At 31.5% G+C, this 23,696-nt stretch overlaps 1 protein-coding gene and 1 long non-coding RNA gene across 5 annotated transcripts in view; one reads left to right on the top strand and one right to left on the bottom strand.

Annotated features, from left to right (window-relative positions):
• Nucleotides 1-7,949, top strand: part of LOC143229129 (uncharacterized) — a 59,187-nt gene extending 51,238 nt beyond the window's left edge. For all 4 annotated transcript variants that reach the window (XR_013015677.1, XM_076461000.1, XM_076460998.1 and 1 more), the window contains 2 exons: nucleotides 1,632-1,734; nucleotides 6,187-7,949. Coding sequence is in view for 3 of the 4 variants with exons in the window: in XM_076461000.1 (XP_076317115.1) it covers nucleotides 1,632-1,734; nucleotides 6,187-6,385 (302 nt within the window). In the remaining variant the exon portion in view is untranslated. The remainder of the gene's footprint in view (nucleotides 1-1,631; nucleotides 1,735-6,186) is intronic.
• Nucleotides 7,007-19,839, bottom strand: LOC143229130 (uncharacterized). The gene is made up of 2 exons (XR_013015678.1): nucleotides 19,411-19,839; nucleotides 7,007-7,189 (listed from the first exon to the last, which is right to left on the bottom strand). It is a non-coding gene; the product is annotated as an uncharacterized LOC143229130 (long non-coding RNA).
• Nucleotides 19,840-23,696: the final 3,857 nt, after the last annotated feature.

Raw genomic sequence — 23,696 nt, 5'->3', positions numbered from 1 at the left:
TTTTTTACTGAACATTTGGCTACTCATTATTACGATTTTGCTATATGTCTTTTAAAACTTCTATTATTTTACATTTTGATAATGGCTGCTATGACACATAACCCAGAACCAGGACTGGAAAGGCCAACTTCAGGTGACTGACAGTGGTTCTTGTACTTACCTGTTAGTCTTCCTGGTGGGTTATGATCATTACCATTGTGCTAGAGTAAGTACTTTACAACTTCTTTTACTCTGCCTTCTCTCTTAACATTGTAAACTAGGTGTCAACATTGGTTTTACGCTTTGTCTATTTATCAATAATGTTTTGTTTTACCTTCATTTCCTTTTCTGTATTTTACTACATTTAATTTATTTTTACATTTTAACCGGATGTTTGGCGCAGATAGCCTAGCTGCTTTGTACCATAAAACACTAAATCAATCAATCCATCACACCTTTAAATATTTATCACCTCATAAACATTGTTCATATATCCTAATATCCTTTTTCAAATAATCTTAAATATTTTATATAAGTTAGAACACAAGTTAAAAATTGAGAAACCCAGGAATACATTGAAAGTCTCATAATGCATTGTCAGATTTACTTGTTTGCATGCTTCGTTGTTTTATTTAGACTTTAAAGAGTACATAAAGGTGTTAGTAATTTTGTGATTTAGTTAAATACTGGAGGTAGAAAACTTTTCTAAATGTTACAATAGAATATTTAAAATAAAGTGTCACACAAATAGCTTAAAAACAGTAAAATATTTTCAAAACAACTTATATTTGCTTCAGTATTTTTCAGGTAGGAAATTATTTTAATTTAGTTATATTGAGAATAATCATCATGTTTTGTGTTTGTTTTGTTGCAATACAGGATTTTTTCTGTTTCAGGCTGCTAAATATGTACATGTATGTAGGGTATCTGGTATATACAGTTTTTTTTTTAATGCTTTTTATGGCCAAGTATTGCCAGGTGGGTTAAGGTGTTCAACTCGTAATCTGAGGGTTGTGGGTTAGAGTCCTGGTCACACCAAACATACTCGCCTTTTCAGCCGTGGGGGCATTATAATGTGATGGTTAATCCCACAGGTCAATTTTGGTAAAAGAGTAGCCTAAGAGTTGGCAGTGGGTGGTGATGACTAGCTGCCTTCCCTCTAGTCTTGCACTGCTAAATTAGGAACGGCTAGCGCAGATAGCCCTTAAGTAGCTTTGTGTGAAATTAAAAAAAAGAAACAAAACTTATGCCTTTTTTTATATAAACAAAATTCATATTTCCACATCCAATCTTAGGATTTTCATATTTTTTCTCCATGACATCTTTAAATATTTATCACTTTCTAAACATTGTTCATATATTTTAATAAAAGTATACATTTTTTTTCGTAAATCCTAAATGGCAAGTTTTCTAAGTCATATATGTTTTATGTAACTTAGAAAACGTGTGACTCATAAATTTATAATTTATTTGCTGTATAATGGATACACGTAGTTAAGCAACAATATGTTAATTCTGGTAATTTTATAGGGTGCTTATAAAATAAAAATAAATGAACAATGTGTCATGTTATTTCTCTGTTTGATTTGAATTATTTTTGAAATTGCGTAACTATTTTCCATGAGCTTGAAATTATCTTCTTTACTTTCCAGATGGTTGCACAGTCTTTACTGATCTAACCAATGATCAAACTCTATTTACGGGAGAAGGAGATTACCAGTTTGAAATTTACAGACTTATGAAAAAACATAATAAGTAAGTTGGGATTTTATATGTCTGTTGAAAGAAAGAAATGTTAGGCACTTGTTCCATTCCCCTTTAAGAAGTCTTTTCTTTCCTTATGGACAGCAAATATTTTTTTCTAAAATGGCATAATTTTGCATATATATATATATATATGTGTGTGTATGTATACACACACACATAATTAATAATATTCTGAATATTGTATATTGTTATTTTAAGATGTAGACATGTTGATAAGAATGAAATAGTAATCAATCTGGAATTTGTAACGCACTGGTAATGTATTGTGATAATATGATATATTTTTGAAGACAGAAGTCTGTTTAAACCTTCACATTTGCAAGGCTTATATTTAGCTAATGTATTTATGCATGTTTTACTAAAAATAAATTATTAATTTCAAAACAGTTTTTTAATGCTTCAACATTGATAAAAAAAATACCTTCAAGCATGTATAACCACTGTTAATTACATTATGTAGTTAATTGTTCTGTCATCACATGTTAGTTTATAATTTTCTGAAGTGTAAAGAGTGCAGTAGTGTACTTGGAACGTGTGGTTGTTTTATTTCATCAAAATGATGAGTTGTTGGTAAACAAAAGTTGAGGTGTTGGTAATTAAAATGCCATAAACAATACATAGTGAATCCATAATGTCATATGTTGGAACCTTTACCCCTATCTCTTGAAATTATGGAAATTTGAGCATTAAGTGCTGTAATGAAATGAAAAACTCATTGTTTTTAAACTGTATAATTATTTTACAAATGAATGAGTAGGAATCACAAAGTTTGTGACTGTGTCCCTACACATGTGCTTAATGTTTCATATTTTTTTATTTTGTAGAATAAGTATTTTATAAGAGTTGCAATATCCTATCTTTTAGAAAACAGGTTCAATTTTTGTTATTGGTTTTCTGAATTTCTACTTGAAGCAACAAAAGAATCAGGTTTCCTTCTTTCTCACTTTACCAGTGTTGTGCATCACCCCTCACAGGCCATTTAGCATTACTCATCATTGCAATGCAGGTATTTTGAGTTTAAATGGATGCAATTACATAACCTTCACTATGGAAATTTGTAAAACACTGTGAATCAGTTGACTTAAGCACTACAGTCAAACACCACTTGTGTACACCATTTCTTTTAAAATTAGCACCATTACTATTTATGACTGTAAAAGGATTCTGATTTTAAAAAACAAACTGATAAAACATCAAATTAAAGGAAAAAATATATTCATTGACAGGAGAAATAAAACAAGAACCACAACTTCTAGAAAGCTGTATCTCTTCACATAATACATTTTTCTGTATACTTTGAGTGATTTCAATGTACTTAGTGAATAAGAACAATATTTAAAAACTGTTTTGTTCTGAATAGTGAACATCAATTAAAAATCATTAAATAACTGACTGAGGTAGTTGGCTTCAGTATCTTTCGTCTTTAAACATAATTTTGAAGTGAATATGTGGTGAGAAATACTCCCAGTCTAAATTTGTGGTAAAGTATACTCTTGATGTTGACTTCACAGATTATCAAGTGGTATGTAATTCAATATGATGCTAATATGATGTAGTCATCCTCATTCTTTGTATTCTAATGCATTAAAAACTCAAAGTAGGATTCTATCCAAACTGCTGATGAGGAAAGCACAACTACCCAAGCTTTAGTCTTTAATAATTTTATTTATTTATAACCTAGAAATAGTGATTATTCAACTCCCTTACCTACATTATACCCAAATACACTGCAGCCAAATGACTGATAAGGAATGATTGTGAGAACCTAAATAATTAAATATTAGTTTTTTTTAATGATAAATTTTGTTCATACAATCTATGGGGAAAAATTTTAGAATGTACTTGAACAAAGCTGTTTGTCATTGTTACTTAAGTATGAAGTGTAAAAAATGCATCTCTATCTCATATCTTAATATTTAGCAACACACCACCTGCTACACTTTAAAACATGCAGCAGATGTTGTGTATTAGATATGTCAATCTGTGAGTCTGTACATCAGCTGTTCTTATAACTTCTTACCTTTTGTTAAAATCAAATGCGAATAAAAACACAGTTTGGTTGTATGTCAAGTGCAGTTAACAAATAGTCTATTCATTTAACAGGCATAAGGACTTGAGTAACTCTTATTGAAGTGGTTTTGTTAATTTTTGTACTCAGATAGTTCAGTTGTTACTGTTTACACCATTATTGTTGACATTCTGGATACATGAAGCATATAAATAGATATTTTTAGAGGCATAATCTTGAATAACCTTAATGATATTGTCACAAAGTAGGCCCACAATGCCTTATCCAATATAATTAACAGTTATCCTTATATACCTCTTGCATTCTGAACAGTTTGCCTATTAATGGGCTTCTATACATCTGTACGTGTATCTATGGTACTTTAATATTGTAACAAATGCATATGAATATTTTTCCATTTATGAAATTTTGATTTCTAATCACACTGTCTAAAGTAATAGTAAATATTTTTTGTGAACATTATTATTATGAGAGATTTATAACTGAAAATACACATTTTCAGTTTGATAATTCTTCTATTTGTTTTTTTTTTTATTTGCTTAATTATGACAAGGTTTCCATTATGTATCATATTATTTCTGCAATAACAATTGCAATCAAAAGTCTAGAAATGTATTAAATAATTTTACTTAAAGTGAAATCATCATTGCTCATCTCAGCTTATAATTTCTATCAAAAACAATCTGTGTTTGCCTACAAATGATAAATTTATGCATTTTATTGACCGTAATAACTGTAGGATTGAATAACATTTTTATACAATGAGATATTGATATATCTATTGCTCAGTACTAAGCAACTTTAAAACAAAGAGGAACAAGCAACAACAGATTACACTTGTATTACTTGGAACATGTTTTTTTATTTCCTTTTTTCATTATTTACTATATCCTGTTGTGTCAGTTAACAATGTGACATCATTATTTATTTTTTAAGATCCTTGATTTCAACAACTAGTAGTAAATAAATTATTGGTTCTTTTGCAGTTTATTAGTAGGAAATCTCCACTACTGAGTATTATTAAAAACAAAAATGTCATAGATTTTGTAGAAACTTTTAACATAAACTGTATCCTTTATTTTCATCAGTGATTGCTGTTACCTGTGTGTTTGCATATTTCACTTTAGCACATGAGTGTCAATGTTATTAGCACTCATTTCCTCACATCTTAAAGTTAAAACATATCTAGCAGGACTTGCATCCATGAAGTTATCATATTTTCAAGATTATGCATTGCTAATATTGGTTGTTGGGTCCATTATCAGTTTCAAACAAGAATATAGTCTTGTGATACTTAAAGCTTAGTTGCTGGAATGTAATTATTAATTTTCAAAACCTTTTTAGTGAAGGACTCTTGTTGACTACAATAACAATTTTTAATTGTAAGTAATTTAATCAAGATCCTTCTGTTGGTATTTTAAGAAGATTTAAAAAGTCCCTGAATTTCTTGTCTCATGCTGGTGTAAAAACCTTGATTCCAATAAATATATTGATTTTAATTGCTCTGTAATTTTTCAACCCTTTCATTTATTTCCTAGGAATGAGAAAGCTGTAATGGTTACTAACTAGAGTACTAGCTAACTGAAAAATAATTTGTATTGCACACAAACTGAACAGTGTTTTCGAGGAATGCACATCTTTTCTTGATAAGTGTTATTCCTACCAACATATATTTGTATATATATGTACAAGTAGAACATTCTTAATACTGATATGCTATTAACTTTCAAAAACCTCATAACCTAAGCATTTTGTTATCAGAGGTGTAAACTTCCTTTTTTTCCAAAAAGGAAAGTTTTTTTATTGTGAATTCCTTTAACTGTAGGGTTTCTTAGGTATCAAGGAAGTTTATTTTAAATAGAAAACATATTCAGACCATTTGTAAAAAAATATTCAATCTATTAAAATCATTAAGTGGGAATAAATGTGTTATTTCTTAACCTGAATCTGACCTAGGAAGGTCGAAATGTTGTTCTCTCCTTATCAATAAAAGTGTTAATAGCAATACCAGCTATTCTGAGAGTGTTATTTCTTGTGTTGCACATCCTTATATTCAAGAGCATTGTTTATGGAGGTTTTTATGTATATACCTGAGAATACTTGGGATGTGTTTGTTAGAATATCTTTAATAATAGAACATTCTGATTTCCCCAGTTTTTCTAATTCTAGTTTACTGTAGATATACTTTAAAAAAAGCAGTTTGAGTTTTTTTTAAGTAGTTCTATTTTTGTTTAATTTATTTTGTCTTTTATATTAATTTTTGGTTGATTTGATTTTGCCCGTTAAGAGGTTTAGTATGATTTGTTTTACTATTTAGTAATATTTTTAGTTAATAGATATGTGTGATTATACACTTGACATTAAAAGCATTCTGTAATTAATGTCTTTATTTATTTTTCTCTTTTCACTAGAAATGAATGGGAATCTTTTCATCCTTTCACCAATATTCTCTGGCTACATTATCTTACGGAAAAACTGGTTAACAGTAAGAAATATGAAAGTCGGTCAAAGAATCATAGAGTAGCCATTGGACAACTGAGATCACTTATGTCTATGTTGTTGAAATTCCAGTCTGCTTCAGATTTCATCCAAGAGTATTATACTTCATGAAAAGTTTTTATGATTTTTAACATATGCTTGTGAAACATTGCATTGTAAGTGTATGAAAAAGTGAAAAGTATAGCGTGTGTACGATTTATTATTATGGTCACTGATGTCTTTTAACTGGACAATATTGTGACTTTGGTGATTCATTTCCCAGAATGCAGTAAATGTTTTTTTATAATATGTGTTGAGTAGTATAAAAATCACTTATTCAAAATAACTTTTACATGTTTTTTTCTCTTTTTATTGTCTGCATATATCTAGATCTCCAGCATTAGAAAATAAATACAATAAAAGAAACATGACTGACACTTTACATGACATATACTTTGAACCTTATAGAATAGTAACAAAATGAATATGGGAAATTATTTTTCTTCTCTCTACAATTCATAACCAAAATGAATGAATAAATTTCCAACTAAATTTTTAACTTTTGATATACAAATACATACATTCAATGACTGTAATGAAGTATTACATATATATATTAAAAATATGTACGAAGAAAATGGCTATACAGTAAATAAGCTTTCTAACATGATGTGATAGGTTAATGCATTGATGTAAAGATCAGCTAATCAGTTTCTTAAGGGCATTCTGTGGTTCCTTATTTAGTTTTGCCTATCACACATCAATAACATAAATGTGAAAGTACTTATAGTAGGAATGGGCCAGATGTTCAAAACAAACTAAAACCTCAAAACACTGGAAACAGCATGTAAAAAACTTCATAAGCACTTCACACACACTGTCATGTGGTAACAATCCAACTGCAGAGTAACAAGCCAACAAAGCACTTGAGAAAGTCTGTAAAGTAAAAACAAAAGTTAAAAAAAACATAACAAATTTGTCAGTTTGACTGACTGACTAACATTGTTGGAAAGACATGCTATTTCCTGCCTTCACCTTATACAAATCTAAATAGATATAATTATGTTATATTATCTGAAAACATTTTTCTTAGTCCTGTATCAAGTCTACTAAACTGTAACAAATATACTTTTAGAATGCAGTATATATGCTTATTAAGTGCCTTCAAAAAATAGCACTTGACCAGAGTAATAATTTCAACAGTGGGTATCTATAACTGAATTTAGAGAAAATTGAAGTTATAACCAGGCAGCTGCTTCTTTCAAACTACATTTGTAGCTGATTTCCTAACAGGTCACAAACTAGCTTAACGAAACATTTTCAGTGTTCACTTTCTCTCAGTAAAATGTAATTCTAACCTCTGTCTCTTTTTCAATGGGACATGCCAGAAGTTTGTATTTATATTTACAGTGTTTTCTGGAACATTATAATTTAAAAGTAAAAACAGAAGAAGATTATGGCAATATAGATGCTAAGCAATTCCTTTAAATAATCCTTCAATAATGGAAGGGGAGAATAGAGATGAATATATGTTACTGGTTAACTCATCAGACATTCAAGCTCCAGCAGATACCACTAATAAATTTTCTTACTGGTATCACTGTGTACAATTTAAGTGTTTTCCTTTAGATTTACTGTATATGTAACTTAAAAAGCATATTTACTATTATAAATAAACAATTATACAAAGAAATAAGACCAGCTGTTCACATGGTGATTATTCTTTTCTAATTACTAAAAACAGAAACGAAATTGTCGAATTGGATCTATACTATCGAATATTGGATGTTATACTCGTAAACTTACAAACTTTTTGAGCAATGTTGTAGGTAGCTTCATCTATTGATGGTGGTTCCCGTTTAAGGGTTAAAGGAATTTGTATGCAATAAGTATATCTTGAAATACACTTTTGATTTTAATATTAACATTTTATTATTATTATTATCAAAGACTTAAATTGTGATCATCTGTAGTAGTTACCAGTTTTGATGTACAATGGCTGTTTAGTACTGTATCATTGAATGAGACATTGTTTCATGTGTCAACTTGGCTCATAATAACGAAGGTAATTTTAATTCAGACAGGTATTTGTGTAAAATAGCAAGAAACGAACTATATTTTTTATTTAATGGAAGCTAATGTGAACAGACAGATAAGAGTCACTGTGGTTTCCAGTTAGCCCAATGTATTTTATGTTATCATGAAAAGATTTGGCTAGAAGAATGTCCTAGAGAATTCGACCATTGTATGAAAATATGTGTTTGATACATTTTCTATCTTTGAGAATGAAAACCATGTTTCTTTATTATTTAATCAAACAAAATACTAATATTAAATTTACGATAGAAAAATGAAAAATTGTTATTAGTCTTCTTGATCACCCTAATTATCACAAAAGGTGGGAAGTTTGGAACTGGAATCTACAATGAACTTTTTTTTCGGGTTTATATTTCAAGAGTAAAAGTTTTATACCAAATAAATTTAAAGACAACGGTATTAAAATCTTGGTACAGAAAGTCGTAAACTTACCAGTAATATAGAACTAGATTGGAGGTAAACAACATCATATGCTATTTAAACAAGAATGATTTTCTTAGGAAAGTGATAACCAAATAAAAATGTATCTCAGAACATTTGGTATGGGTATTAACACTTATTGATAAAGAGAGTTAACCTGAAGATAACCTAGGAAGGTCGAACTGTTTGTTTTTAAAGATAGAATAGGTCAGTCAAATTGCTCAAACATTATTTACGTGTAGACATTTTCTGGGCGTTCTAGAATACATTATAAAATTAATTACAAGAAGACTAGAGGATTGAATTTCATGAATGTATATAGAACTATATAAAGTTATTACTCATCTAAAAAATTGTATTGATACTCTAGTAACAGTCGAGCTACTCAAATAGAACCGCTGTCATTCATCATGTTTTATTAATCAAAGCGGCTGAGCGTGTTGAGGCGTGCGACTCATAATCTGAGGGTCGCTGGTTCGCATCCCCGTCGCGCCAAACATGTTCGCCCTTTCAGCCGTGGGCGTGTTATAATGTGACGGTCAATTCCACTATTCATTGGTAAAAGAGTTGGCGATGGGTGGTGATAACTAGCTGCCTTCTAGTCTTACACTGCTAAGTTAGGGATGGCTAACACAGATAGCCCTCAAGTAGCTTTGTGCGAAAAACAAAAACAAACAAAAAAACAATGAATCAAAGAGACTTTTGACACGGAACTGAACAGATTTAATACTACTGATCTGTTGAAAGTCTGATGAAATTAATAAAACATGTCACAACTATTTATTATTATTATAATTATTTGATTACGGAGTGAAAAAGTAGTTTTATTCAAACTACCTTCGAAACCTGAAAAAACAATTCAAGATATAAGAAATTAAAATAGAAATTAGGAGAGCAAAATGTGGGTGCTCAGCCCCACAACGTCCCACATCTATATCACCCTTTAATGCCTGCAGACAATAGTGGGAAGGTGACTGCTCTCCAAAATAACAATAAAAAACGTGGGAGAGCACACAAAAAAAGCCCAAAGTATTAGAATTAAAATAACTGAGAATTACAATTTTATACCTATTTGTTTATTGTTATTTTCGAAAACATTTGGAGTGGAAGAACTACAAAAAGAATATTTGTTTGATCTTTTTAACATAAGGTCTAACAAAAAATATTGAGAACCCATACCGGATGCCAAATGTTACTCTCCTGACACTACGAAGCATGTGTTAGACAAAAATTCCCGGATTGTCACTTTCAACAATGAGAGGAAGAGCTCATCTTTGACTTTCAAAACAGATGCACAGATAAGAAAAAACAAAACCTCTCAATGTTGATTCTTAATAATGTTTGTTGTTCTCTTGAAAATTTTGTTGAAATTCTCATTTATCGTTCTTTATTTCTATCTTTAAACACTGTCCATCAAACTTAAATATACTTCGATGGTGACGTCTTCAATCCGGGGAAGAATTGCTCACAACCTACAATGTAGGTTCATTCACGTACACGATCATTGTTACTGCATGCATGGTTATGTTCAGAGGGTGGTTTATACTTCCACAATCGATAGATCCCATACCTAGATAATTTACCGTAAAAAAGACAGCAAAGTAAATATTCAATGGTTAGATTATGTACAAAAATCTAATAAAGTAAATATTCCACGTGCCCTTAATGGTGGTGAGAAACAAATCCTGAATTACAGAATATAATGTTTCTGCATCGAATAGAACACGATATACGAGTTTTGCGGGTGCTGCTTCCGAACCTGTATAAGGTATTATGACACTGACAAAAATGGATTCATGTTATTTATTAGGAATCGTAATTTGAAAAACAGAAAATATTGGATACTTTCCGATACGAGTTCATAATAACATGGGAGAATTTGTTAAGGAAAACGAAGTCTAATGAATGAAAGTCCAAGTATAATGAATTTCTTTAGGGATTAGAAAGTGCTTTCGTGACTTGTCATAAGAGGTGTCTTTTATGGAGGGAGAGTCAACATGACAAGAACTATGAAATATTTAGTGCAACAGAAAAACAAGTTTAAGATCAAAGAATTGGTATAGGATATGACGAATACTCGGGACGATATACACTTGTTTTCTTTGAACTTACACCCAGTTTATGTTCTGGAGATTTTCACTTCAACTTGGTGAAATATGGAAATTTACAAATTTTAATACGTATTGGTAATGTCTTACCCAACATTATAAATGTTCTGAGATATTCATAATTTCATTGAATTTTAGAAATCGATGAGTCTAAAAACATTGTATCTGATGTCTAAAAAGAAACTGAAATTTCGATCCTGAAGATGTATTAATGACATATTTGTTCCTCATTTTCTTGTGAAACATTTTCAAGTAAATACGTCCTTAATTACTGATTCTTAAACATCAGTCTTAACAGTAACAATGTTAACAACAGGCTACTGATATTTAGTACTGAGTATTATCTTCATACCATAATTATAAATACAATAATTAAAACCTATGTAGGAGCGAAGTGTTCACAGTTGTTAGATGTAATAGGAGCAACGTGAGGGTTTTATTTCGAAACTTGAGACTGTCATATACCTTTAAGGAAGCTAGTGACGAAGATTTGCAATTTTTATGTAGAGTTTTTAGGTTGGAGAAGTTAAAACAATAGATAAAGAGAAGCATAAACTGTGAGAAACGGCAGCAGGATTTCAATAGGAGCTTAAGCTTTTACGTGCAAGAGATAAATCAGCTAACAGTGACTTTCAGGAAGGCAAAACGAACACTATTAAAGTAAAAGATGACCAAGACCGCCTGTAGAGATCACCTGTTTTAACTATTTGCACCAAAATACAGTAGTGTGTTGTCTGTCTATCACTTAGTTAATGGACAATAAAATGATGTCACATAAGAGACGCTTAACGTTGCAGTTTGTTCTGTCGTGACGTTAGTAAAAAGTGCACTCGCCATGAATCACGAGAATAATTATACAATCTATAGAATACAACACAACATGGAATATGAACTTGAAAAGCAAGAAATAAAAATATTTGTTTCTATTCATTTTGTTTTTATTTGCTCTTGAAAGAAAACACGTTAGAGGACCCTTCACGAAGCATCTAGTTTATTAATATATCTCGTGAGTGCAAATCTAACCAAAGATGAAATGATTATGTGTTTAATTTATTATTTTAAGATTAATTAATTATAGGGAAACCAAAATTATCGTGACAATTATCATGCCACAATCCTGTAGAAAATAAGGTAACTGTTAATTTCAAATTACAATAACGACAATTTTGAAATGATGATGATGCCACACAAAATGTCGATATAATGTAGTTATTAAAGTCAGCATTTATCTAGTGTATAAGTTGCTGTCATTGCATTTTGAATTTAATTATTTAGTCTAACAGATTCCTTACTAGATATCAAAGCAGCGCTAGATTAGATGCAATTTAATCTTTATTAAATAAGCATTTTTTATTTTATTTTAGGGGGAAGTAAAAATTACTTAAATAATTAATTGGTTTTAAAATCAAAGATAGATTAAATGTTTTGCATCGTAACTGAAACAATTTTATCTTAACATTTTTAAATTTCACTTTATTTCGGTTCCCATTAATGACATATTTTACTTTATATGCAAAGAACAGTGAAACATATGTCGATAGATGGCAATATATATATATATGTCTGCATGAGACCTGCTTAGTTGTTTTTCAATTGACAGACTTGAGAGAAGAGTTGCTAGTCGCCGCTACCAACAACCACACTCTTGGAATGTTTGATTGAATGTTACTTCTTAAAAAAAATATTTTTATACCCACTTTAACATTATCTTTGAAAATCCTAATACTCAAACATGTAACAAGTCTCTTGCAATAAAAGCCGAATTATTCTCAATTATCAAAATACTGAATATTCTGCGAATTCAGCGACGATTAAGGCGGTTAATTTTATTTTAATTGGAGTAAATTGTAAATGAATAATAACGTTCGTTATTCTATTTTTACTTATATTTACTGTCCATGTGTATAAAGATCATTGTAATACTCTATGACATCACTAACCTATTTACCAAAATAGAGGTACTTAGGGGGTTCGTCAACATGAAAAAAATACGTTTAATTAAAAACAAAAAGGTGTTACTATATGTAAGTAGTAGTGCACTGGATCAGCCTCAAATTTACAGACTTCCAATATTAAAATTCGGGGTTCATGAAAAACAACAAACATGTATTTTTTTCGTCTTGACTATTTTTAGTAATGTAATATTTTATTGTTCTCCAACTAACTGGACAAATGTTATGTTTGAGGTATGAAGAGATTGAAAAAGTGACAACCCCCCAAAAAACAAACGAAAAACAACAATTTTTAATTTAAAATGTATGTATTCAGCATAAACTGGTACCAGTAAAAATCACTGTACGTAACTTTCCATTTACCATCACATAACAAACCCATTGTGTAATATAATCTCTGTACAGATCTCTCCATCTTTCATCACACATGGTAATCTTTTAATAATGACTGCACAGAATCCTTTATATTCTATTACACATTATAAACTCGTTGAATAATCTCTGTAAATACTAACTATACATAACTTTCCCCCTGCCTTTAAATGTGATACTCGTTGAATAATATCTGTAAATAAACCCCAGTCTTATATCAAATCGAATACACTTGAAATAATCACTGTATATTATTCTGAATTTAATATTACACATGATACACCCTATATAAAATCATTCATCCCTTGCGATACATTTTAATTAATCACTGCACATAACTTCTCATCTTCCTTTATATATATTTTAAATAATTGCGCTACATAACTCTCCATCTACCATATATAACCCTCCATCTGCCGTTACACAATAACTCACATTTTAAGTGATTATATATATCTGGTAAGACTATCTGTCTGTCACTCCTTATTTTTATTGATACAACATATTTGGCTATCTCTCTCTGTCAGTACGGTTCTTTGTCTTTACATCTATTTTGAATATTTGTCCTTCTTTCATTCCATTTCTCCGTTTATACAATATTCTGCTGACCAATATCTTAAGGTCAATGAACATAAAGAAAAAATATGCATTTTGCGTTGTTAGACTCAAACACTTATTTGAGTAGAGCTTCGAAAGATGAAAATAAGAAAAGGGAAAATAAAAATAAAAACCTTTTTAGCATTTCATAGAGAAAATGTGAACACTACGAAATTAGCCTAAATGCAGAAGGCCTAAATAGGGTAGGAAATGCCCTACAAAGGAATCTCAGTAGTGAGTTGTGAATAACTGCAAACATTTGCTTTGGCATGGTCGATATAAGCGTTTGCAGAAGGTTTGCTGAAACATTATTCTAAGTGGTGAAGATGGCTTCACGAAGATCATGCACTGTTTGGAATTAACGTCCATTTCTATAGACTTCCCTTGCCATCCACCCCCAAACATTTTCAATGGGGCTCAGTACCGGCGAACACGCTGGATGGTCCAAAAGAATCACGTTATTCGCCATGAAAAGTCCTTTGTTCTGCGGGCATTGTGAATTGCAGCGTTGTCCTGCTGAAAGATCCAGTCATTTCCACACTAGCTTGGGCCTTTAGTCAATAAGGATGCTCTCTCCAACATGCCAATGTGTCCAGCTGCTGTTTGACGCCCCTGTATAACCTGAAACTCCATTGTTCCAAGGAAGCAGAAAGCACCCCAGATCATGATGAAACTTCCTCCACTGTGTCGTGAAGAAAATGTCTCGGATGGGATATCCTTATCGTGCCAGTAACGTTGGAAGTCATCTGGACTATCCAGGTTAATTTTTTTCTCATCAGAGAACAAAACCTTCTTCCACTTTTCTACGTCCCATGTTTGGTGCTTCTCAGCAAAGTTTAACCGAGCTGTTTCGTGGTGTGGAAGGAGGTGTGGCCTTTCAAAACGTTTACGGTTTTTAAAGCCTTTCTCTCGTAGACGCCGTCTTATTGTTTTTGAGCTGCACTCTGTGTCCGTAATGGCCTTACTCTGGTTCGACGATCGGCTGGTGTCTTGCCAGACAACCCGTCAAAACATTTTGCTCAACGCCGGTGAAATTTTCTTGGGCCAACCACTTGAAATTTTCGTTCCGTATCCCTCAGGGTCTTTTAAGAAATTTGCAACAGCAGTTTTACTACGCCCAATCTCACCAGCGATAGCACGTTGAGAGAGATATTGCTTTTGCAGCTTGACAATTGTACCACGTTCAAACTCTGTCAACTTTTTAGCCTTTGCCATGTTTTTACCCAATGTAACACAGGAAATGTCAGTTGGAGATGTTGACAACGCTAACGCTTGAACACAAATGACTAAATTTCGTTACGTATTTGCCGATTAACGCTTCATTTTAGTGTGGTCTTAACTTTTGACCAGTTAGTATTTAAGCTGATTTCATAATGTTTCCATTTTCCCTATAAAATGCTAAAAAGTGTTTTTTTTTTATTTTTATCTTTCCTTTTCTTATTTTCATCTTTCGAAGCTCTACTGAAATAAGTGGTTGAGTCTAACAACGCAAAATGGATATTTTTTCTTTATGTTTATAGGCCTTAAGATTTTGGCCAACAGTAAATGTGTCGTCTTTTTATCAGTACGTCCCCAGTGGCACAGTTGCATGACTACAGACTTACAATACTAGAAATTGAGTTCGATTCTCGTGGCAGACAGAGCACAGATAGCTCTTTGTTCAGTTTTGTGCTTAATTCAGAAACAACAACAAAAACTCTGTCAGTGCAGTTCTCTGTTTACTTTGTATGTCTGTCTTTTTTTTTTTTATTCCATCTCTGTTTAAACAACATACTTGGCTGGCCCTCTGTTAATTAATAGAGTTCTGTATCTGTCTTTCGCTCCATTTCTATGTTTATACAACATATATGGCGGTCTCTCTATTAGGAAAGTTCTCTGTCTATCTTGTACAACTGTCTTTCGTTGACTCCTTCTCTCTGTTTATACAACACATCTAGCTGTTTCTCTACCGATACAGTTCTCTGTCTCTGTGTATGTATTGTATATCCGTTAGCCTGTCTATCTGTTTCTGCACAATAAGCACTTCTATTTACTTTATCTCATATTGCTCTTTACGGTTGAGAAGGTACTTAGTTACCGTTGTTTCTAAGGGTTCAAACTTTTTTGTATAACGTATTAAGTAATTCTGCCATCATAGCTAAATACATATCCATCCGCGAACAGATCTATATTGGCGTTATAAATTTTTGCAACTGCTTTTTTATTGATTTTCTATCACATTTCGTTTTGAATAAGTATAAAACTCAGTGGAACAGTTTAAATTAATATTTTAAATTTTTCTAACCTTGACATTTTTTGAAATAGTCTTTTGTAAAGGAAAAGATAATTATTTTGTGTTGAGATACAACAAGTGAAGTATGTGCAATCCATTTATGGTCGAATTTATCGCCAACAAGTAAAAGATACCTACTGTAGAATAATCCAACTTCTTCTCTTTTTCCCTACCTACATATACTTAAAACCCTGGCAAACATCTTTGACTGAAAACTGTAGACGGACGAAGTCTACAAAATGTGAAATACGAAAATATATGAAGTCAAAAGAAATGTAGAGAATGAAACATCTTTTAGTGAAAAGTCTAGACTGACAAAGTCTACAGAGAGTGAGAGGACGAAACTTTCTTCAACGAATAAGTGATGTATATAAAAACATAGTAGACATCACTAAAAACTAGACAGACGAAGACTAAAGAAACAAGGATCGGATTTACGTATGTGAGATGAGACGGGGGTCGATAGAATGGCATGTGGACCCATTCTAATAAATACAAGTACATACAATTCACATTCAAATATGAAATTGTGTTTCATCAAGTTGCAGAAAATGAATGTGAAAATACTGTAAATCAATTTAATGGTAACTAGCGCTTCAACTAAACTAAAAACAAACAAACAAACTCACTAATTAACTAAAACCAAACAAAACCTTTTTCCTAACTTTCCTTTTAGCAAAGTCAGAAATAATGTCATTAAACTTTATAGTTTGAAGGACAATAGAAGTGAGAGTATAGTAACAAGGTTTTGATATTATCAATTTTAGAAAATGAACGTTCTCACGAGCTGTTTCACACCATAAGACAAACGTAAAAGAACATTAGCACTGGGAAATATCTCTCAAATTGTGTAATTGGAAAGGCTGTACATACACATTTCGAATCCTTGTACAGTTTTACTTGGTTTCTTCGATACTATATTAGTTTACAAAAAGTTTGTAAAAATGACATAGTTCTTGAATTACTGTTTTTCAATATCAGAATCTTTTTTTTTAGATTTCTTCTCTAGTCATTGCTTTCATAACGAGTATCATAATTTATAAATTTTATGAAGGGTTCAACAGGCCCACTGGGTGGAACATATCTGGTAATGAGAGAATTAACAGAGAGCTGGAATAATTTTGAATATTTTAATTCATTCAAATCTATTCTCTAAGAAATATTGTCCAAATAGAGAAGCAAATTATTATCAAATAGTTGATGACAAATACGATAGGTGTGTTGTGAAAGAAACGTATCGTAGTGAGCTAATAATTTTAGTACAACCAAGTAATTACTAATGTTAAACGTTCCAATAATTTTCCTTGAAGTGACAATTCACACTCGTTTAGAAACAAATTGTAAGAAGTAGTATTCGTTGTAGAATACTCTTCTCGTATACAGCATGCTGTTTGACCAGTTCAGTGTCAACATTGCTGTTTCCTTGGGCACACATCAATAAAACCATTACATTTCGATAATTTTCGCTCTTTTCACACAGGAACAAAGCCTGTTCTGTATGCTTCCAATCATTAGAACGACCACCAACAAAATAATTTGATTCATTAGCTCCAAATAATTTGTAACGTAGGTAAATTAATATGTATAATTTTTTCTACATTAAAATACTTTTACTTGAGAGATTTCGGCCCTCTTGTCGGAGCCTTCATCGAATTACAATATAATGAGTGATAAAAATTTGTTAAACTATGAACAATGTTTTAACATAGGTATCTCACTACCAATCATAACAATAACTGATATCCAGTATTGAGGTTAAAAAACATATAGAATTGTAATGAATATAGAAAACAAACCAATTGCTTCAATATACTAAACATAAGAAAAACAAATGATGCATATCACATAGAAAAACAAATATAAGGGAATTTTTCATACTTAAAATAATAAATTGTATAGTGAAAGGCTTAATTTTACGTCGAAACCAAAACAAGTTATATATTATGTCTTTGATAAGTGGTGTCCATGCAGTTCAGAGTAATTGTTGGCCGTTGTTTTGATTAATACCAGCTTACAGTCCACTGTCTTGTGCTTGGATGGCAATAACTTCTCGAAAGTTATAAATGGTGTGTTTTCGTATAGTTTTTAATAACTCTTTGGTGTTCTCTGAACCTTACCTACAGTATAATGGGAATTGTGTTTCATCAGTGTTGGAGAACTTCAGAAAACTGTGATAATGTTAAGTTTAATCTTTATCCTAGGCCTGGTATGTAAGGAAGATGTTTGTGGTGTTGTTTTTTCCTCGGTGGGCTTAGCAGATACCCTGATGTGGCTTTGCTACAAAAAAACACACACACAAAATAAAAAATAAAAAAGGCCTTGTAAAGGACTTGAACTAAGCTAAAATGGTATTCAGTATAACAAAGAATGTAAATCTAACAGGACAAGTTCCCAGAACTAATTTCCAGAGTTAAGTTAGTTCCAAACTGAAACCAATTAAAGCTAACCATAAAATTTCGATCACACGATTAACTAGTGCTTGAGTGATCGAAAATAAAAAAAGAATTTAAAAGAAACGTATGACACGAAAAACAGTTAATGCAAAATAGATATTAACAAGAAACTGGGTTTCGATACCCGTGATGAACGGATCGCAAATTGCCTATTGTGTGGTTTTGTACTTAACTTTAAATTGGGAGACCCGATGTTTCGGGCTAGGACAATCTTCATCTGGTAATTCTCAAATCTAAAGGAACAGAATGGTTGATATTACAAGGTATATCAAACATAAAATGTTCGAAATTAATACCATACAACAGATATAATGTAGCGTACAGGTGAAACACTGGAAAAAATATTTTATACAAAATTATATTATATATATATATATAGTGTTTGTTTTTGAATTTTTCGCAAAGCTACACAAGGGCCATCTACGCTAGCCGTCACTAATTTAGCAGTGTAAGATTAGAGGGAAGGCAGCTAGTCATCACCACCCACCGCCAACTCTTGTGCTACTCTTTTAACAACGAATAGTGGGATTGATTGTAATGTTATAACACTCCCACGGCTAAAAGGGCGAGCAAATTCCAAAAAAAACAAACAACAAAAAACATCCTTCTCCAAAGAAAAGTAAGTTATGTTACATATAAGACTACGTAAAACGTACCTTTAACGTGAGAGAATATGTGTGGAAAGGTTGGTGACAAAATGTCGTGATGGAAAAATATTACTGTGACGATGTTTTTGTTGACGCGTGTTGTATCTTCTTCCCATTAAATTTCTTCAATCCCTTATTCATGAAGGTAAAAAATGTAGTAATGTGTGGAGACCCAATCTCTTATAATATTCCAGTACATTGTGGACATTATTTTCTATTCTAAATAATAAATCTCTTACCATTTCACCACTCATAGCAACTTAGGTAAAACATGATTCACCAAACCACGTCTATCATTCCCACGAATTCACTGTTCACAGTTTGAGCTTTTCTGTTGTCTGAAGTAAGTTTTGGACCAGTAATTGCATGCCATAAGTATTTTCCTCCTCCTAGTATTGTTGTATTATTTAAACCTTGACTATTTTAGAAAAACTGGTTGACTAGAGCAGAGTTTTAGATTTGTTTACAACATAAAGACCGTCCATGCACGTTCCCTTTGAATTGTTACCGATAGTTTTCCAATATATTCTCTTTCGTTTGTAGTTCATTTAGACACTAATTACAGATTTCTTTGAATAGTGAAACATACAAACAGTATTCAGTTTACAAATTGCTAGTAAGTCAGTGTCGACAATCATTCATCCTTGGAAGTCTGAGAACTCGTTACTTTTGCCTTTTGTCTTGTTACGAATATATATATCTGCTGTAATGATGTAATGACTACGTGACGCATCAAATGATTATCCTGATTTGATATGAAAACACAGTCAATGTATTTGGTTGTCATAAGATATGATAAGTAAATATTTTTACTTGGATTATCAAGGAAGAAAGTAAATCTAAAGTGATACTTTACACTTCTTTACCTGTACTGTTTTATCCATATGCATTAAACTTATACGTGTTTGAATAAAGAGTGGAACTTCTTCGATTCCAGTAACTCAGAACGCTGTGGTTATCTTGTTATTTTCACTGTAAATATACCAAATGAAACGTAGCCTCCTCCAATACTATCATATAACAAAAACAAATTGCACTTAACTGACTTTCTTTTTAACTTATATTTTTCCATTTCAGCACCATCCATGTTAGAACATCCGATTCCATTGGTAACTGCTGCAGTAGGAATACCACTTTTGTTAATTTCTTTAAGGCAAGAACAAAACAGTATTTTTTATGTTTTGTTGAATAGATCTTAATATAATTTCTATGTTATTAATAGTTGAACCATGTGTGTATACACTTAATAATGAATTTAAAGGGGCTGAGAAATAAAAAAAATATTAATTACTTTCTTTTAATTAGAATGATAAATAATAAAAAGGTTACAAACGCTTGCATTAATAAGAAATATATGAGGGGAAATTAGCATCATTAGTTTACAATAAAGTGTATTTTAAGTGTGGAGATTCACTTAAAGCTTAAATTGTGGATCACTTTTTACAATATTACAAGTTATTGTGATGAAAAACATTCCTTGTAAGTATGTTATTGTTCAACCTGTTTTTTATATGTAAATACAATAAGGTACTGTGTGTGTCAGTAGAAATACTTGAAATTGAAACGTGTAAAATATGGGTAACCTAAACTATTACAATTCGAGTACTTGAGATAAATATAAAAGGCATTTTCATTCAAAAAGGTTCTTAACTAATTAATGATTTCCAGTTTATTTCAATATGGTCTTAAAATTGAAATTTGTCAGCGAGTATAATAATTATTAAATTATCCCTCTAAGCTATAACATTTTATTCCTATTTACATTTGTTAACTTTATTTTAAAGAGATGCAACAGGGGTCTACTTGCCATGTCCACCATGGGGAACTGAACCCGCCTATTTTAGTGTTATATGTTCATATACTTACTGACGTTCCACTGGGAGAGAACGTCCCTGTGGCTGTCGTTGTTAAATATTATTATTTCTAGATTATAATTATATTCCATTTTTAATTGACATAACACTGGTGTACAAATAAGAGTCAAATTAAATCATCTATGTTATTTATTAGCGCTCTTCTTTTGTAGTGTCATTATTTGGAAGTGCAATTGTTGTGGATGTAAAACAGTAAAATCAGTGAACACAGAATACCATCCAAATAAAGATGACAAAAAAAATTAAATATTCACTTATAGCACAAAAAGATGAAGATCAGTCTGTTAATAGAAACGAGAAAAGAAAATGTAAAAGTGTAAAAGAGAAGAGGGCAAAAAAAGTTCGGAATTTTCATCTTCCTGAAGTAAGTATTGTGATAACGAAATGTCATCACATTTCACTCTTTCATACCGAGTGTCTGGGACTTACAATATTAGAAACCGGCTATCGATAGCCGTGGTGGGTAGAGCACAAATAGACGAACATAACAAGAATGTAATATACCTTCAGTCACATATATTTACTTACTTTCTATATATCTTCATGCTGGTGTTCTGCGTGAAGTTTAGACACCGTTATAAATATAATGTATTAAGGCTATAAACTTTACACTCTAATCTTCCACCTTATAAGAAACGTTTTAATTTAATGGTGCGGTATCGATTTTTAGAAGGAAATTGTAGTCGGTTTAAATGGATACTTGATAACTAGCTTCTAGAGACGTTGTGTGTAGATATATACATATAATACAGGTTTCTTTTTTATCATTGCAGCCATCTCAAAACATTTTCGAAATTGTTGTACTCTATTGACTCTGTTTATGAGTCATGTGTTTTCACAGTTATTGCGCTATTGACACAGTTACGGAAGAATCTTAACTTGGTATAGGTATACTACAACAACTTCAAGCCATGTCGCTTAGCAACAAAAGTATAACCTGATATTCTTGTTAATCTATGAACTCAAAGTATAAAGTGAAATGTATGAACAACAAAATTGTAAAAATTACATATTTTCTATTGTATTAACATTTGGGAAGATATATGAAAGATGCTTCTAACATGGCCATTTTAAAACGGTTCCACTTGGATAGAAGCTGTTTCAAATTATAGTTCTAAGCCCGCTACGGGGAAAGGAAGACGTTTTATCAGTATTTTATCTCATTGTTTTCATTGATCTGGTCACATATAAGGGAGACAATTCTTCATGTCGTTAGATAACTTTTCAATAATTGTGAATTTACGTAAATTCCGTCCAGGGAACTAGTACTTGCGCTAGTGTATAATAATATTTTCTTCATTACCATTTAAGCCGTCTCTAAACCTTTAATAAATGTTTATTCTATAGATTTGTACTGCATGACTCTGTTTATGAGTCATTACCTCGTAAAGTTGGCTCTCACTCATTCCATTTAGTAGTAGAGAGACATATATACGTATGATGTATAATGTGAGGACTTCCATCCTTCATATACTACAATTGCTAATTTAGTAGTGTAAGGCTAGAGGGAAGGCAGCTAATCATCAACACCCACCGCCAACTCTTGAGCTATTCTTTTGCCAACGAATAATGGATTGACCGTCACATTATACTGCTCCCACGGCTGAAAGGGCGAGCATGTTCGGTGTGACGGGGATTCGAACCCACGACCTTCGGATTACAAGCCGAGCGCCTTAACCACCTGGCCATGCCGGGGCATTTATATTTGCTTATTTTCTTTTGCTGTTTAACAAACCGGGATTAGCCAAATTTTCTTTGCTTGGAAGTTTGTAGAATTTTGATGTATCTTATCTGATGTTCAAACACCCCTTTCGTCATGCCAAAATTTTAAACAGCAGAAATTCTCTAACAAGTTTACAGTTATGCTAGCTAGAAACTTTCTAATTAAAAACACTGGACTCGTTTACACACCTCATAGAGTTAAGAATGTATTTTATTTTATTTTTATGAAGCATCATTATTATCGTGTTTGTATTCTTCTTGCGCTTTAGTTCAAATCGATATTGATGAATTTCACAGCGCCATCTCGATGTTAAACTGCTTCCAAACAAATATTAAAATATTCGAATTTTAAATACAAAGGCACCCATAGATTAAGGACATCTGGTGGAGCCCAGTAATACGACCGAATACTTATAACTCTAATAGTCCGGTATTAATGCTCTTGGTGAGCAGACACAGATAGTTCGTTTTGAAGTTTTTTGATAAAAAAAACAACAAAAACAACGTAGAGTGAAATTCTCGATAATTACAGCAACTAAATTAAAATATACATCACGCAATTTATCATTCTCAAAAGTATAGTTGTTAGTACCAACGTTTTTTTATTTCAATTTCTTTTTTTCGTTTGATTATTTTTGAAATTCTCAAATTTCTAATAATGCTTGTTAGTAATTGTTTACATTTTGTTCTGTTTAGTACTAGAGAAATATGATACTTTCTACAGAGTTTTTCCCCGAAGTAAAGTTGTAAATATTTCAATATGCATAAGATAAACATTCCCTTCCCTTTTTACTTATTAGAAATCAATTTATAGAGTCAATTAGTTTGCTCAAAATTTGGATATTTCAATAAAAGTGTTGTTCGAAAACGTATTTTCATTGATATCCACTAAATTGATATAGCCCAGTTATCGGTAGTTTCATTGTATT

This window comes from Tachypleus tridentatus, chromosome 10 (assembly GCF_004210375.1).
Source record: "Tachypleus tridentatus isolate NWPU-2018 chromosome 10, ASM421037v1, whole genome shotgun sequence".
NCBI lineage: Eukaryota > Metazoa > Arthropoda > Merostomata > Xiphosura > Limulidae > Tachypleus > Tachypleus tridentatus.
The sequence above is the reverse complement of the archived record's forward strand: the minus strand, read 5'-3'. Positions and strand labels throughout refer to the sequence as shown.